Genomic DNA, 18,301 nt, shown 5'->3' with positions numbered 1-18,301 from the left:
TCAACTACTTCCTGTGGTAGAGAATTCCACAGGTTCACCACTCTCTGGGTGAAGAAGTTTCTCCTTATCTCGGTCCTAAATGGCTTACCCCTTATCCTTAGACTGTGACCCCTGGTTCTGGACTTCCCCAACATTGGGAACATTCTTCCTGCATCCAACCTGTCCAAACCCATCAGAATTTTAAATGTTTCTATGAGGTCCCCTCTCACTCTTCTGAACTCCAGTGAATACAAGCCCAGTTGATCCAGTCTTTCTTGATAGGTCAGTCCCACCATCCCGGGAATCAGTCTGGTGAATCTTCGCTGCACTCCCTCAATAGCAAGAATGTCCTTCCTCAAGTTAGGAGACCAAAACTGTACACAATACTCCAGGTGTGGCCTCACCAAGGCCCTGTACAACTGTAGCAACACCTCCCTGCCCCTGTACTCCAATCCCCTCGCTATGAAGGCCAACATGCCATTTGCTTTCTTAACCGCCTGCTGTACCTGCATGCCAACCTTCAATGACTGATGTACCATGACACCCAGGTCTCGTTGCACCTTCCCTTTTCCTAATCTGTCACCATTCAGATAATAGTCTGTCTCTCTGTTTTTACCACCAAAGTGGATAACCTCACATTTATCCACATTATACTTCATCTGCCACGCATTTGCCCACTCACCTAACCTATCCAAGTCACTCTGTAGCCTCATAGCATCCTCCTCGCAGCTCACACTGCCACCCAACTTAGTGTCATTCGCAAATTTGGAGATACTACATTTAATCCCCTCGTCTAAATCATTAATGTACAATGTAAACAGCTGGGGCCCCAGCACAGAACCCTGCGGTACCCCACTAGTCACTGCCTGCCATTCCGAAAAGTACCCATTTACTCCTACTCTTTGCTTCCTGTCTGACAACCAGTTCTCAATCCACGTCAGCACACTACCCCCAATCCCATGTGCTTTAACTTTGCACATTAATCTCCTGTGTGGGACCTTGTCGAAAGCTTTCTGAAAGTCCAAATATACCACATCAACTGGTACTCCTTTGCCCACTTTATTGGAAACATCCTCAAAAAATTCCAGAAGATTTGTCAAGCATGATCTCCCTTTCACAAATCCATGCTGACTTGGACCTATCATGTCACCATTTTCCAAATGCGCTGCTATGACATCCTTAATAATTGATTCCATCATTTTACCCACTACTGAGGTCAGGCTGACCGGTCTATAATTCCCTGCTTTCTCTCTCCCTCCTTTTTTAAAAAGTGGGGTTACATTGGCTACCCTCCACTCAATAGGAACTGATCCAGAGTCAATGGAATGTTGGAAAATGACTGTCAATGCATCCGCTATTTCCAAGGCCACCTCCTTAAGTACTCTGGGATGCAGTCCATCAGGCCCTGGGGATTTATCGGCCTTCAATCCCATCAATTTCCCCAACACAATTTCCCGACTAATAAAGATTTCCCTCAGTTCCTCCTCCTTACTAGACCCTCTGACCACTTTTATATCCGAAAGGTTGTTTGTGTCCTCCTTAGTGAATACTGAACCAAAGTACTTGTTCAATTGGTCTGCCATTTCTTTGTTCCCCGTTATGACTTCCCCTGATTCTGACTGCAGGGGACCTACGTTTGTCTTTACTAACCTTTTTCTCTTTACATACCTATAGAAACTTTTACAATCCTCCTTAATGTTCACTGCAAGCTTCTTCTCGTACTCCATTTTCCCTGCCCTAATCAAACCCTTTGTCCTTCTCTGCTGAGTTCTAAATTTCTCCCAGTCCCCAGGTTCGCTGCTATTTCTGGCCAATGTGTATGCCATTTCCTTGGCTTTAGTACTATCCCTGATTTTCCTAGATAGCCACGGTTGAGCCACCTTCCCTTTTTTATTTTTACGCCAGACAGGAATGTACAATTGTTGTAATTCATCCATGCGGTCTCTAAATGTCTGCCATTGCCCATCCACAGTCAACCCCTTAAGTATCATTAGCCAATCTATCTTAGCCAATTCATGCCTCATACCTTCAAAGTTAGCCTTCTTTAAGTTCTGGACCATGGTCTCTGAATTAACTGTTTCATTCTCCATCCTAATGCAGAATTCCACCATATTATGGTCACTCTTTCCCAAGGGGCCTCGCACAATGAGATTGCTAATTAATCCTCTCTCATTACACAACACCCAGTCTAAGATGGCCTCCCCCCTAGTTGGTTCCTCGACATATTGGTCTAGAAAACCATCCCTTATGCACTCTAGGACATCCTCCTCCACCGTATTGCTTCCAGTTTGGCTAGCCCAATCTATGTGCATATTAAAGTCACCCATTATAACTGCTGCACCTTTATTGCATGCACTCCTAATTTCCTGTTTGATGCCCTCCCCAACATCACTACTACTGTTTGGAGGTCTGTACACAACTCCCACTAACGATTTTTGCCCTTTAGTGTTCTGCAGCTCTACCCATATATATTCCACATCATCCAAGCTAATGTCTTTCCTAACTATTGCATTAATCTCCTCTTTAACCAGCAATGCTACCCCACCTCCTTTTCCTTTTATTCTATCCTTCCTGAATGTTGAATACCCCTGGATGTTGAGTTCCCAGCCCTGATCATCCTGGAGCCACGTCTCTGTAATCCCAATCACATCATATTTGTTAACATCTATTTGCACAGTTAATTCATCCACCTTATTGCGGATACTCCTTGCATTAAGACACAAAACCTTCAGGCTTGCTTTTTTAACACCCTTTGTCCTTCTAGAATTTTGCTGTACAGTGGCCCTTTTTGTTCTTTGCCTTGGGTTTCTCTGCCCTCCACTTTTCCTCATCTCCTTTCTGTCTTTTGCTTTTGACTCATTTTTGTCTCCCTCTGTCTCCCTGCATAGGTTCCCATCCCCCTGCAATATTAGTTTAACTCCTCCCCAACAGCACTAGCAAACACTCCCCCTAGGACATTGGCTCCGGTCCTGCCCAGGTGCAGACCGTCCGGTTTGTACTGGTCCCACCTCCCCCAGAACCGGTTCCAATGCCCCAAGAATTTGAATCCCTCCCTGCTGCACTACTGCTCAAGCCATGTATTCATCTGCGCTATCCTGCGATTCCTACTCTGACTAGCACGTGGCACTGGTAGCAATCCCGAGATTACTACTTTTGAGGTCCTACTTTTTAATTTAGCTCCTAGCTCCTTAAATTCTTTTCGTAGGACCTCATCCCTTTTTTTACCTATGTCGTTGGTACCAATGTGCACCACGACAACTGGCTGTTCTCCCTCCCATTTCAGAATGTCCTGCACCCGCTCCGAGACATCCTTGACCCTTGCACCAGGGAGGCAACATACCATCCTGGAGTCTCTGTTGTGTCCGCAGAAACGCCTATCTATTCCCCTCACCATCGAATCCCCTATCACTATCGCGCTCCCACTCTTTTTCCTGCCCTCCTTTGCAGCAGAGCCAGCCACGGTGCCATGAACTTGGCTGCTGCTGCCCTCCCCTGATGAGTCATCCTCCCCAACAGTACTCAAAGCAGTGTATCTGTTTTGCAGGGGGATGACCACAGGGGACCCCTGCACTATCTTTCTTGCACTGCTCTTCCTGCTGGTCTTCCATTCCCTATCTGGCTGTGGACCCTTCTCCTGCGGTAAGACCAACTCACTGCACGTGATACTCACGTCATTCTCAGCATCGTGGATGCTCCAGAGTGAATCCACCCTCAGCTCCAATTCCGCAACGCGGACCGTCAAGAGCTCGAGGCGGATACACTTCCCACACACGTAGCGCCCAGGGACACCGGAAGTGTCCCCGAGTTCCCACATGGTACAGGAGGAGCATATCACATGGCCGAGCTCTCCTGCCATGCCTTAACCTTAGATACACTTAAATTGGTAATAACAATGTTACAGTTCACTTACTGATATAAAAAAGAAAAGAAAAGCTACTCACCAATCACCAGCCAATCACTTACCCCATTGGCTGTGACGTCACTTTTTGATTACTTTCTACTTCTATTTTGCTTTCTCTCCCGCTGTAGCTGCCTTTTGATAGGCTGCTCCCGCGTCTCACCAACTGCTGCTGGCTCTCGATCTCCCGCTGGGCCTTTTATAGGCTGCTCCCGCGTCTCACCAACTGCCGCTGGCTCTCGATCTCCCACTGGGCCTTTTATAGGTCGCTCCCCTCTCACCAACTGCCGCTGGCTCTCGATCTCCCGCTGGGCCTTTTATAGGCTGCTCCCGCGTCTCACCAACTGCTGCTGGCTCTCGATCTCCCGCTGGGCCTTTTATAGGCTGCTCCCGCGTCTCACCAACTGCCGCTGGCTCTCGATCTCCCGCTGGGCCTTTGATAGGCTGCTCCCGCGTCTCTCCAACTGCTGCTGGCTCTCGATCTCCCGCTGGGCCTTTTATAGGTCGCTCCCCTCTCACCAACTGCCGCTGGCTCTCGATCTCTCGCACACTCGCACACTCGCGCACGCGCACACTCGCTCACACACACACTCACACACACACACTCTCTCTCTCACACACACTCTCTCACACACACACACACTCTCACACTCTCACACACACTCTCACACACACACGCGCGCGCGCGCACACACACACTCATTGGCCAGGACACCGGGGATAACTCCCCTGTTCTTCGAAATAGTGCCATGGGATCTTTTACGTCCACCGGAGAGGGCAGACGGGGCCTCGGTTTCATGTCTCATCTGAAAGACGGCACCTCTGACAGTGCAGCACTCCCTCAGCACTGCACTGGAGTGTCGGCCTGGGATTTATGTGCTCTAGTCTCTGGAGTGGGTCTTGTACCCACAGCCTTCTGACTCCGGGGCTTATGTTTATTTTAAACAGTGCATTGTTGGTCTCAGATCTGTAAGGTAGTCTTCCCGGTCATCTGCAGGACACAACGCTTCATTTCATTGTGACTGAGAATTGCTTGCTGAGAGACTTAAAGACTTGCATTGATGAAGCAGCTTATAAGGGGAAAAAACAGTTAACATAGATCACAGTGCTTTTCCGTTGGAATTTTAATTATATTTCAAGGGGGCACTGATGGCAAGGCACCCTCTTTGAGGTACGTTTTGAGAAGTCAGATCCAACTTTCTGCTGTATTTCATTGCCTATTTTGACCTGATGTTTCAACACGTTTCTGAACTGACGGATGATATAATGGTGATGAAAAACTTGTTGAGCCTGTGCCAATTTCTATTAATTCCAAGATTCAAATATCAATCCTCAGTGGATAGTTTTCCTGAATTCCTGGTGGTTAAGGTTGGTAACCTGCCCAAAAAAGGTGATTTTTTAAAAATATATTTTAATTGCACAGGCCAAGAAGTCTGGCTATTGATTGTTTTTGCTTCACGCTGAAGAATAAAGCCCCTGGGGTCTATGCTGCCCTGGCCCGGTTAATTCACTGCTGTTCTCGCCTATCGATAAGACCCCGCATACAGCAGCATACCCTCTCCGCAGAATCTTTGCTTCACTTCGCACGCTTTCCCTGCTTGTCAACAGTGCCGTCTCACTGAACAAAGAGGGGTGGCAGGTCGTAGTTAGTGTAGAGAATGCTGTTTTTATTGATAGCTGTCACAGTGAACACCTCTCGTTTAAGTCTATTAGTGACCATTTTAAATTGATGACCTCTCGTCAGTGACTCCCCGAGCAGAAGAAATAGTCGTTTCCTCTATTCACCCAGTCATGAAAAAGACTTGCATTCATATAGCGTCCCTCACGGCCTCAGGATGTCCCAAAGCGTTTTACAACCAATTAAGTACTTTTGAAGTGTAGTCACTGTTGTGATGTAGGCAACTTGGCAGCCATTTTGTGCACAGCAAGCTCCCACAAACAGCAATGTGATAATGGCCAGATAATCTTTTTTTTAAAGTGATGTTGAGTGAGGGATAAATATTGGCCAGGACACCAGGGAGAGCTCCCCTGCTGCTCTTCGAAATAGTGATGAGGGATCTTTTACATCCACCGGACAGGGCCTCGGTTTAAGTCTCTGGAGTATGTCGTGAGACATGATTTAAAGAAAAGCCCGATTGAATCTCCAGCAGCAGATAACGAGTGTCAGCTCGTTATTTGTGAATTTGTAATCAAGCACGAACCTGTCCTCACCTGACATTCACATGCATTCCCTTTCCAACAAGAGTGACTAAATAGTTATTCGGAGTGTGAATACTGGCTGATATTGCTTTTCCCCCCTCTCCCAACCTTCATGCCCTACCTCTCATCACCTAACAACCTTATGTAGTATATTTGGATTTTCAAAAGGCTTTCGATAAGGTACCACACGAAAGGGTGTTGCACATGATAAAGGCTCGTGGGGTTGGGGATAATGTGTTACGTATGTTAACTGGGTTTTACCTACCACCGGAGGGAGCGACTGTCTGAGTCCTAATGGTCACTGGCAGACACGTGCAAGCCGTGTATATAATGTTGGCAGCCATGTTGAATCTTCACTTTGAGACTAAATAAACTGGAGTAAGATCGTGCCTGAACTAGCTCACCGTACTTAGCCTCGGAGTTATTCGATACCTAACAACAGGTGACGAGTTAAAAATACGAACTTTCTCACAACCATGTCTGTTGGAATTTTGGAGAGATTCGTGGAAGGAGAAGACTGGGAGGATTTCACTGATCGCCTTGACCAGTACTTTGTAGCCAACGGATTGGAAAGAACCAATAACGCAATTAAGCGCAGGGCGGTTCTCCTCACCGTTTGTGGGTCAAACATTTATGGCCTTATCAATAATTACTCTCACCGACTCAACCAACGAATAAGACAATGAATTGTGTACGCTGGTTCGGAACCACTTTAAACCGAAGGAAAGCATCATCATGGCGAGGTATCGTTTCTATACGCACAATCGCTCCGAGGGCCAGGACGTGACGGAATTTGTCACCGACCTGAGGCGTCTCGCTGGGCCGTGCAACTTCGGAGCTGTGTTGGAGGAAATGCTGCGGGACTTTTTCGTGCTTGGCATTGGCCAAGAGGTCACCCTTCGAAAGCTGCTGGCTGCTGAATCTCTCGACCTGAATAGGGCCATCGCGATCGCTCAGGCATGCATGTCCACGGACGAAAACTCGCAACTCATATCTTCCCAGCATCGAAACTCACCGGCATGTACTGTGCATAAAATATCGTAGGCAGGCATAATTGCACATGGCAGGGGCCTACTTGTCTGCGTTCATACGATCTGTAACTGCTCAAAGTCCGCCATCGGGGGTGGATCAAATCTCGTCTTATTGGCGTTGTGGGGGCTATCATTGGGCCCATCAATCCAATTCAAGTAATACGTGTAAAGGCTGTGCAACAATGGGGCACCTTCAGCAAATGTGTCCGCAAGCGTGCTGCGACACACCACGTGGCTGAGGATAATCGATCCAGCGTTGATCAAGCGGCACAGACAACTCAACCTGAGGTGCAGGACGAAGTGGTGTCTGGGGTACATTCTTTGACCAAAAGTCCTCCGATAATGCTGGAAGTTAAATTAAATGGGGTTCCAGTATTCTTGGAATTGGACACGGGTGCGAGTCTCTCTCCTCCCACCTGAGAGTGCCATTTCCAAAACGGAGTTCTGAAACATGATTAACCACTCATCCCAGACTGGAATCATTGAGTCACAGAAGAGCTATTTTTATATTCAAACATAAGAACAATGACGTGCAGTTAAAGACCCTCTTGTCCATCGAGCCTGTTCCACACATTTTGTGATACCTTATGCATCACACTTTCCACCCCCTCAAAACCATGTGATCTCCTTGGAGAGGTGAAAAAACCCTGGGCCGGTGGGGGGGGGGGAGGGGAAACAGGAAATTCTTCTGCGACCCATCGAGGCGATTGAAATTAGTCTAGGAGATCGCTCTGGCCCTGAATTTCCCTGCAGTGCCTACCTTCTGCAAGAGGTGATCGCCGCCGCAGCCAGAAACGGGTCCAGCTCTTGCTTAAAGGAATTCAGCGAATGAGCATTCATCGCACGAGACGGCAGCCTGTTCTCTGGGAAAAGAACCACCTCCTGACATCTAACCTAGATTTGGACAACTTAAATTTATGACCACTGGTGCTCCCCAGCCTACTTAATTGGAATATGTGCTGAAAAACATTGCCAGAATTTTAAGAGTTCCCTCTGGAGCTTGCAATTCTTTTATTATTCCTGCAGTCAGATTTCTAGCAGCTCAAAAATAATGAGGCAAATGGCGTGTTTGGATCTGATAGTAATTCTACATCCGTTAATATCTAAACGGCCTCATATTTGAATGCTGGTAGATCCTTGTTGAGTGACTGACTCCTCTTGAGAAATGAGCCGCCCTTGTGCTATTCACACTGAGCAAGGATTAAAAACCACGGGGCCATTAAAAACCCAGAACTTAGTGAATCCAATACCGTACAAACGGATTTTAGCCAAGAAGATATTTCTGGAAAGTGAAGGAGTACTTGGGATGTGATAAGAAGGTGGACTTGAAAGAGATTTAGTCAATTTGTGTGTCTTTTTTTGAACGATCCTAAGGCCCAAAATTGCTGTCAAAATGACAGCGAGGGTAATGACCCACGCCGTTATTTATATGCAAAAACCTCAGTAACTTCAGGCGAGGGCAGATGCAAAAGTTGCTGTCTGAGAGATGCCGAGCTGCCCTTGGCTTTGCGAAGATGGAATTTTGCTGTCCATTCACATGCATTGAGCAGTGTGAAGTTCCCGTATTTGCATGGTAGATGCGAACTGAACTCACCACGGAAAGCTAGGGCCTGTACATTTCAAACCCTTTTAATGGTGAGAGTTAATTACTGACCGCCAACCTCACTGGTATTGAAAATGAACTGTTACAAGTGTGGAGTCTCATTCCTTCAGGTTTGAATTGGGGATTTTCTTTTGAATTTTAAATATTTTTTTTTACTTTTTCTTTGTCTGTCTCTCCTCTCAATCAATCCATTCTTTCTTTCCCTCTTTTATTTCTCTTTCTCTTTTTACCTGATTTGACTAAATTCAGCATTCTAACTTATACTTCTTTGTTCAGACCTTGCGTTGATTATTTCACAATCCTTCAATCCGTGGTTGTGGAGATGCACCGTTACTTGATTTGTTCACTCAGACCCCAGGTGCCCTGTAGAGGGTGTCACGCGATCTCCAGCTTGCAGGGGAGAATATCGTCGACACTAAACGGGCAAGGGCAAGACTAACCGTGTTCGTTGGCCTGCTTTTTGATTTTTTTTTTGGGTCAATATCGGTCTACAAGTTGAGTCTTACCTTGCTTCCTCAGGTTCCATGGTCAATGAGGAATTTCTAGTTCTACCGGCATGGACTCGATGGGCCGAATGGCGGCCTCCTGTGCCATTATGACTCCATGACCCCTCAAAGCATTTTATAACCGTGTCTGCCATCTATAGTGGATGGATTATTTTTCCTCCTTTTTAGAATATTAACATTTCAAGTTCAAATCCAGTGATTCTTTTTATATTGAGGGTGAAAGGCCAAGGCCAAGAGTGCAGACACTACCACATTTAACGAGACTGGGAGAGAAGACGATAAATCAGGAAGCGGTGCTGAGGTGACACCAAGCGGCTGACGCTTCCTCCACATGCTGACTGGAAGCGTTCCCCTCGGGAACATTTGATGGTGCCAAAAGTCTCTGTCTTCCCCCCCCACCTCCCCCCCCCCCCTCCCCCCCCCACTCCCAAGAAGATATTATTGCATCATAACCTGCTACCCAAAATATGTTATGGTACCATTGGCATTAAATTCTGCTATTTTTTTGGTCTCCCTTTCAGATGAAGAAACAGTTGGGTGACAACGAATCAATTACTCAAGATGTAGTGGGGAATGCCCATGTTGAGAACTATGCCTACAAGATGTTCCTTTATGCAGATACTGAAGATCGCGCAGAAAGATTTCACAAGTGAGTCCACCAATATGTTTTTTTTTCCAAAAAGGTGAAATTCTGATTTAAGATTGTGATGTAGCACGTGCCAATGGGTTGCAGTAGCCAGTTGAGGTATCTCTTCCAAAGCTGGTAACATCACTGCTCTTAGGTATTTTAAGTTTCCACTGATGCTATGAGGAATGACAGGCTTAAAGTTTGAGTGTAGCTGAGTGGGAAAATGGTCGTCAGAATTCCTTTTTTTTAAAAAAAAAACATCATAATCTGTTAATAATCATCTGGTATTCTTCGCTCAGGTGAGTGCTGTTAATGGCATACTTTCAGTCCTCTCTTTCTCTGTCGGGTACGATAACATAGTGGTATTGTTACTGGACTAGTTAATCCGTAGGCCTTGAGTAATAATCCGGAGATGTCAGTTCAAATTCCAATACGGCAGCTGGGGAATTTAAATTGAGTTAATTTTTTTTAAATCTGGAATTCAAAAGCTAGTATCAGTAATGGTGACCCTGGGCCCAATTTTGGCCAGCCCGTGCCATTGAATGAATGCTAGTCTACTGAGTTGAGCTGACGCTTCTTGACTTCTGATACTGGCCTCTGACCAATAAAATGAAAATGACAACTTGTATTTATGTAAAATTTTGAATATAGAAAACATCCAAATGTGCTTTATAGGGAAGGGGTGAATAAATTAAAGACAGATTTGCATTATATATAGCACCTTTTACAATCTCAATGTCCCAAAGTACTTTACTGCCAATGAAGTACTTTTGAAGCAGATGTTGGAAATGCAGCAGCCAATTTGCGCACAGCATGCTCCCATAAACAGCAATGTGATATTGAACAGACGATCTGTTTTAGTGATGTTGATTGAGGGTTAAATATTGGTCAGAACATTTGAGGATAACTCCCCCTGCTGCTCTTGATAGTGCCATAGGATCTTTTACCTCCACCTGAGAGCAGACAAAGCTTCAGTTTACCATCTCCTCCGAAAGACAGCAACTCAGAAAACGGCTTAGATTTTTGTGCTCCAGTTTCAAGTGCGATGGAATAGTCAAGTCGAGAGGTAACAAAGGCATGGATGAGGATAGGGATTTTAAGCTGATACCCAGGTTCGGGTATTTCCGGATTTTGGAACATCAAAGGTGTGGAGGGGGGGGAGGTGGGAGGGATTCCTGTGGGGGGGGAGGTGGGAGGGATTCGGTTGGGGTTGGGGGGGGGGGGAGGTGGGAGGGATTCCTGTCGGGTGGAGCCCTTCTGAGGATGTCGGGCGGGTCAGCGAGGAGGCCCCGAGGTAAGGGCAACGTCGGTGGGTGAGACCCGAGGTGGGGCACCGAGGTCAGGAGGATCATCGGGTCCGGATTCCGGAACATTTTACGGATTCCAGACGACCCTGCCACCGATCGTCTCAGATTCCGGAACACTGGATTCTCGACACTGCACCTGTACAATTAAACCTCAAATATTAGGCAGAATGGGGGAGGCTCTCTGCCTTGGATTATTGAATCTAGCTGGATACATTCCTAGAGTTTCATTCACATGTGGATTGGGGGATTGACCTTGAACACCCATCCAGTCAAACTGCCTTCCCCCATTACTACAACAACAACATGTACTTATATAGTGTATTTAATGTAGTGAAACGTCCCATTCCAATATTCTTATAACTAATAAATGAAGGTATTGAAATAAAATTAACAAAATATACAATTTGTTTTATAATCTCCCAATGATTTTTCTGGTGGGTTGCTCACAGCAGTGTCCTGGAGATTAATCTTGACTTTCTGAAGACACCAGGCCAATCCTGGACGGTTGTCAACCCGAAATCCAACCTGCTCCCTCCCTCTCTTTCCCCCTCCCCCCCACCCTCCACCACCACGGCTGTCATATAACGGGATTCATAAATACTCGAGATTAAGCTTTTTCATTGTAAGAATGTTCCTTCAACTGAGCAAGGTTCCGAGTCCCTGATTTCTACTGGTCTCCCAGGCATGAATCCCACTCCCCGAATGGGGTCATTGCCGAAACTTTAACTGAGGAGAGTGCTGCACTGTCAGCTGCTGTCAAACGGAGGCCCTGTCTATTCTCAGGTGGGCATAAAATATTCCATGGCGCTGATTTGAACAAGAGCAGGGGAGTTATGCCCGGTGTCTTGTCCTATATTTATCCTATCAACGTCACAAAAAAGCCGATTATCTGGTCATCATCATATTGCTGTTTGTGGAAGCTTGCTGAGGGTAAATTGGCTGCTGCGTTTCCCACATTACAACAGTGACTACACTCCAAAAGTACTTCACTGGCTGTAAAGCGCTTTGGGACATCCTGAGGTCATGAAAGGTGCTGCATAAATGCAAGTCTGTCTTCCTTTTCTCTGCCCATATCCTTTTAATTTCTTATTTTATCCACTTTGCTTTAAAAGCTGTTATGGGCTCTGTTATGTATGTAATAGCTTGATAGACTGAATACTGTACACTCACTCACGTGCAAACCTGGCTCAACTTTATTTGGGCCCAAAGTGCCCACATTACACGGTGGCTTGCTTTTATATACCTGGCCTGCGCGCATGTACGTACAGCCCAATGACCTCCGATAGTGTCGCCCCCTGGTGGCTAGTAACCCCAAGTATACATTCATGACAACATTCCCCTTCACGATCTTAGTATTAGTCTTTTACAAATTAAGATGGTCCGGAGCTTTCCGCTCACTAATTGATCGTCTCAGTTCAACTCCAGTTCTGGGCGAGCGTTCTGAGTCAGTTATTACTGGAGGCTGGGTACCCGATCTGATGGAAGTGGCAATGACCATGTCAGAGATTGAAAGTCCAGATTCATTGATGACAGCGGAGCCCTCTGATGAATGAATATAGGTTGGTTGGTCACTGATCGTACCTTCCTCAACTTGTTCTAGCTCATCCGTGTGCCGCAGCTTTATCTGATCAACATGTTTCCTGCATGTTTGCCCATTCTTGAGCATGACAATAAACACTCTATTACCCTCCTTGGCCGTAACAGTACCGGCAACCCACTTGGGACCTTGACCATAATTTAACACATACACGGGATCGTTAAGAGATGTCGCGTGACACAGCAGCACGATCATGATACCACTGCTGATTTTGACGTCTGTTTTCAACACGATCGTTCAAGTCAGGATGGACGAGAGAGAGCTTGGTCTTGCGACCCCTCCATCAATAGTTCAGCAGGCGAGATCCTGGTAAGCGTGTGGAGTCTTGTCCTGTAACTAATCAATATGCATGACAAGCGAGTCTGCAGTGAACCCTGAGTTACACATTTCATGCTCTGCTTGATTGTTTGGACAGCACGCTCTGCTTGACCATTAGAAGGTGGTTTGAATGGTGCTGATCTCATGTTTAATACCATTGAGTTTCATGAACTCTTGAAACTCCAGACTTGTGAAGCAAGATCCGTTGTCGCTCACAACAATGCCAGGCAGACCATGAGTAGCAAACATGACACAAAGGCTCTCGCATCTGCCACAACAAAAAAACATCTTACCCAGGAAAGGACCCGCAAAGTCGATGTGGATCCTCGACCATGGTTTGGACGGCCACGACCACAGACTCAGCGGCGATTCCGCTGGTACTTTACTTGGCTATATGCAAGTGTTGCACTGATGCACACATGATTCCAGATCAGAGTCAATTCCAGGCCACCATACGTGAGACCTGCCGATGGCTTTCATCATGACAATACCGGAATGAGTGCTGTGTAGATCATGTACAAACTTCTCTCTGTCTTTCTTAGGCATAACAACACAATAAACCCACAGTAAACCATCTGACTGAATGGATAGTTTGTCTTTGTGATGGTTGTAAGGTTTGGTCTCATAACACATTTCCATAGGTATAGCAGACCACTCACCACTAAGGATACAACATTTTACAACCGATTAAAATCGGGTCCTGTCTGGTCCAGGTCCTAACTTGTTGAGCAGTGACGGGTTCCTTCACTCTCAAAAGCATCCATAACTAACAGTAGGTCTGCAGGTTGTGGCGTCTCCACCTCCGGTGTGGGCAAAGGCAGACGGCTCAGTGCATCGGCACAATTCTCGGTGCCAGGTCTATGGCGAGTGACATAATCATAGGCAGATAATGTCACCGCCCACCTCTGGATTCGGGTCGATGCATTGGTATTGATGCCTTTGTTTTCCGAAAACAATGAAATGAGTGGCTTGTGATCCGTTTCGAGTTCAAAACTAAGACCAAACAGGTACTGATGCATCTTTTTAACCCCATACATGCAGGCCAAAGCTGCTTTTTCTACCGTGCTGTAGGCTCTTTCCGCCTTTGACAAATTTTTCGAAGCATATGTAGTTTACCCGAATCATTAGCTTGTTGGAGCACGCAGCCAACCCCATATGATGAAGCATCACAGGCCAATACTAGACGCTTACATGGATCATAATGTACCAGCAACTTGTTAGAGCAAAGTAGATTTGTAGCTTTCTTAAAAGCGCTATCTTGAGAGACACCCCAAACCCAGTTGTCGCCTTTTCTGAGCAGCATGTGCAGTGGCTCTAATGAAGTGCTCAAGCTAGGTAAGAAATTGCCGAAGTAGTTGAGTAGACCAAGGAACGAATGCAGATCTGTCACATTCTGAGGCCTGGGTGCATTTTTGATGGCCTTGGTTTTCGAGTCCATAGGCCTGATGCCATCAGCAGCAATCTTCCTCCCCATAAATTCAACTTCCGGTGCCATGAAGACTCATTTCGAATGTTTCAGTCTGAGTCCCACTTTGTCCAGGCGCTGTAGAACCTCTTCAAGGTTGCTCAGGTGTTCAGCAGTGTCATGACCTGTGACCAGAATGTCATCTTGAAACACACCGGTTCTAGGGACGGACTTCAATAGACTCTCCATGCTCCTCTGAAATATGACTGCAGCCGAGCAAATTCCAAAAGGACACCTGTTGTAGATAAATAGTCCTTTGAGTGTTGATGCACGTAAGTTTCTTCGACGTGTCAACGAACTCCTGTCATATAGGCCGACGTCAGACCCAGTTTAGTGAACGACTTCCCGCCGGCTAGCGTTGCAAACAGGTCATCAGCCTTCAGTAACTGGTACTGGTCCTGCTTCGAAAATCGGTTGATAGTAACCTTATAGTCTCCACAAATCCTGACGTGCCATCACTCCAACACAGAAACAATGGGACTGGCCCATTCGTTAAATTCGACCGGTGATATGACCCCTTCACATTGGAGTCTGTCCAGCTCAATTTTGACCACCCCCCTCATCATGTATGGAACAGCCCAATAAAGTGCTCAAGCTAGGTAAGTAATTACCGAAGTGCTTGAGTAGACCAAGGAACGAATGCAGCTCCGTCACATTCTGAGGCCTGGGTGGACGGGTCTTGCACCCGAGTCCAGGTGAATTTGCACCTTGGCTCCTGTGAAATTGCCGATGCCCGACTCAAACAGCGAGGGAAACTTGCTCAGCACTTGAGCACACGCAGCGTCATCCACCGATGGCAATGCTTTGATATCGTTCCAATTCCATTTGATTTTTTTCAAGCCAATTCCTGCCGAACAGTGTTGGACCATTTCCTGGAACGATCCATAACGGTAGATCATGAACCACACCGTCATACGACACCTTGACTACTGCACTGCCAATCACCGGTATGAGTTCTTTGGTGTAAGTACGCAACTTGGCATTGACTGGACTCAGCTTAGGCTTCACAGCCTTAGTGTCCCACAGCTTGTCGAATGTCCTTTGGCTCATTATCGACTGACTCGCACCAGTGTCCAATTCCACCGATGCCGGCACGGCATTTAGTTTCACATTAACCATTACTAGTTGGCTCTGTCAGGAACGAATACAGTCCATAAACTTCCTCCTCAGATTGCATATCCAGGTGCGTGCTGGACTGGTCGTCGTCATCCACATGGTGAGTCGCAGCACGTTTGCTCAGTTGTGGACACATTCGCTGAAGATGCCCCACTTTCGAAAGGCCTTTACAGATGTACTGTTTAAAACGACACTGATGATGCCGATGATTGCCCCTACAACTCCAACAGGGTGAAATCGGATTCGTACCCGTTGGCGGACTTTGAGCAGCTACAGGTTTCACATACGCAATCGATTAGGCCCTGCCATAAGCAGCTCTGCCATGCGACGACACAATCTTGTTTACAGTACTTGCCGTTGAGCACCAACTCATCGATGATATCTGCCTTAAATTATCATCTGTCGTCATGCATGCCTGGGCAATCGCGATGACCTTGCTCAAGTTCAGCGTTTCCACAGCCAATAACTTCCGGAGGATCACCTCGTGGTTGATTCCTATTTCAAAGAAATCTCGCAGCATGTCTCCCAATGCATCTCCGAACTTACATGGCCCAGCAAGACGTCTTAGGTCGGCGACCAATTCCGACACATCCTGGCCCTCAGAATGAACATGCGTGTAGAATCGATAGTGTAAGATGATGCCGCCTTTTGGTTTGAGATGGTCACGTGCCAGAGCGCACAATTCCTCATAGTCCTTTTCCGTTGGACGTGCAGGCGAGAGGAGATTCTTTGAGGTTATAGATTTTCGGACCGCCAACAGTGAGGAAATCCGCCCTTCACCTAACTGCGTCAGTAGTTTCCACTATTTTGTTGGCCACGAAGTACTGGTCCAGGCGAAAGATAAAATCCGACCAGTCCTCTCCCTCCAGGAATCTCTCCAGAATTCTAATGGTGCTCATTTTGCATGCAAAGGTTCTTGAGTTACCTCATCACCAAATGTTGTGTATAATAGCTCGATACACTGAATACTGGAAACTCACTCGGGTACAAACCTGGCTCAACTAACTTTGGGCCCAAAGTGCCCACATTACATGGTGGCTTGCTTTATATACCTGGCCCGCACACATGCATACAGCCTAATGACCTCCGACAGTGGCTAGTAACCCCAAGCATACATACATGACAGGTTCTGCTTCCCACACTGTTAAGATCTTCTGGATCCTAACAACCGTCTGTATAAAAAAAGAAAATCAAATCCTAGCCTCTCGCTTCATTTTTCAATGGTGATCTTGAATGTATACCCAATATAAAAACAGAAAATGGTGGAAATACTCAGCAAGTCAGAGAAACCGAGTTTAAGTTTCAGGTCAATGACCTTTCATCATTAAGGGCCCAAGTTTCAGGCCGCGCCTAGAACGGCGCAGCCCCGACCTGGACGCCCGTTGTTCGTGCCACAAAGTGCGCCTAAAAAAAACTTCCAGATTCTCCGGCTCCCAGCTGGTCCTCTGGCCCTCGGCGCGGCGCAGCACGAGCTGTGGGGGGGGCGGAGCTAGGTCCCTGCGCTGAAAACAGTGCCGGGACCTCTGCACATGCGTGCTACAGAGGGCGCGCATGTGCAGTAGCTCCGGGCGCCCAAAATCGTGTGGGAGGGGCCCGAAGCACGCAGCCCCTAGCCCTGGCCCAATGGCCTCACTGGGGCTGCGTGTATGAGGCTCCTCCCACGCCCAGCTCCTGCTTCCTCCCGACCCGACCCGACTCTTGCTTCCCCGCCCCCGGACCGGACTCGACCCCCCCATCCGACCTGACCTCCCCCTCCCTCCCCCCGCGACCCGAACCGACCGACCTCCATCCCACCACCTCCCAAGCCCCCCCCCCCCACCCCCACCCGGACCCGACCCAACCTGATCTCCCTTCCCCCGACACGAACCGATCTGACCCGACCCGTGCTCCCGACCGCCCCCCCCCCCCCCCCGGACCGTACCCGACCTCCCTCTGCTCCCCCGACCTGACGCGCGCTCCCCCCGACCCGACCAGCGCTCCCGACCCAACGCCACCTACCTGTAAATCTGGTGCTGGGGGCGGGCCTTGCCCGAAGTCTTGGGCTGGGCCGGGCCCGTTCAGCCTCCCTCCCCCTTCTCCTTTCCTCCCCCCCCCCCCTTCTCCTTTCCTCCCCCCCCCTTTTCCTTTCCTCCCCCCCCCTTTTCCTTTCCTCCCCCCCCCCCCTTTTCCTTTCCTCCCCCCCCCTTTTCCTTTCCTCCCCCCCCCCCATTTCCTTTCCTCCCCCGCCTTTTCCTTTCCTCCCACGCCCCTTCTCCTTTCCTCTCCCCCTTCCCCTTCTCCTTTCCTCTCCCCCTTCTCCTTTCCTCTCCCCCTTCCCCTTCTCCTTTCCTCTCCCCCTTCCCCTTCTCCTTTCCTCTCCCCCTTCTCCTTTCCTCTCCCCCTTCCCCTTCTCCTTTCCTCTCCCCCTTCCCCTTCTCCTTTCCTCTCCCCCTTCCCCTTCTCCTTTCCTCTCCCCCTTCCCCTTCTCCTTTCCTCTCCCCCTTCCCCTTCTCCTTTCCCCTTCTCCTTTCCCCTTCTCCTTTCCCCTTCTCCTTTCCCCTTCTCCTTTCCCCTTCTCCTTTCCCCTTCTCCTTTCCCCTTCTCCTTTCCCCTTCTCCTTTCCCCTTCTCCTTTCCCCTTCTCCTTTCCCCTTCTCCTTTCCCCTTCTCCTTTCC

General features: G+C 47.8%; 1 protein-coding gene across 3 annotated transcripts in view; it reads left to right on the top strand.

Moving 5' to 3' along the window:
- The window catches only part of vta1 (vesicle (multivesicular body) trafficking 1), a 226,161-nt gene that overhangs the window by 104,026 nt on the left and 103,834 nt on the right, over positions 1–18,301 (top strand). For all 3 annotated transcript variants that reach the window (XM_070889089.1, XM_070889088.1, XM_070889090.1), the window contains exon 3: positions 9,738–9,865. In XM_070889089.1, the coding sequence (XP_070745190.1) occupies positions 9,738–9,865 (128 nt within the window). The remainder of the gene's footprint in view (positions 1–9,737; positions 9,866–18,301) is intronic.

This window comes from Pristiophorus japonicus, chromosome 9 (genome assembly GCF_044704955.1).
Source record: "Pristiophorus japonicus isolate sPriJap1 chromosome 9, sPriJap1.hap1, whole genome shotgun sequence".
In the NCBI taxonomy this organism is placed as follows: Eukaryota; Metazoa; Chordata; class Chondrichthyes; family Pristiophoridae; genus Pristiophorus; species Pristiophorus japonicus.
Note: the sequence above shows the minus strand (reverse complement) of the source record. Positions and strands in the feature narration are given on the sequence as shown.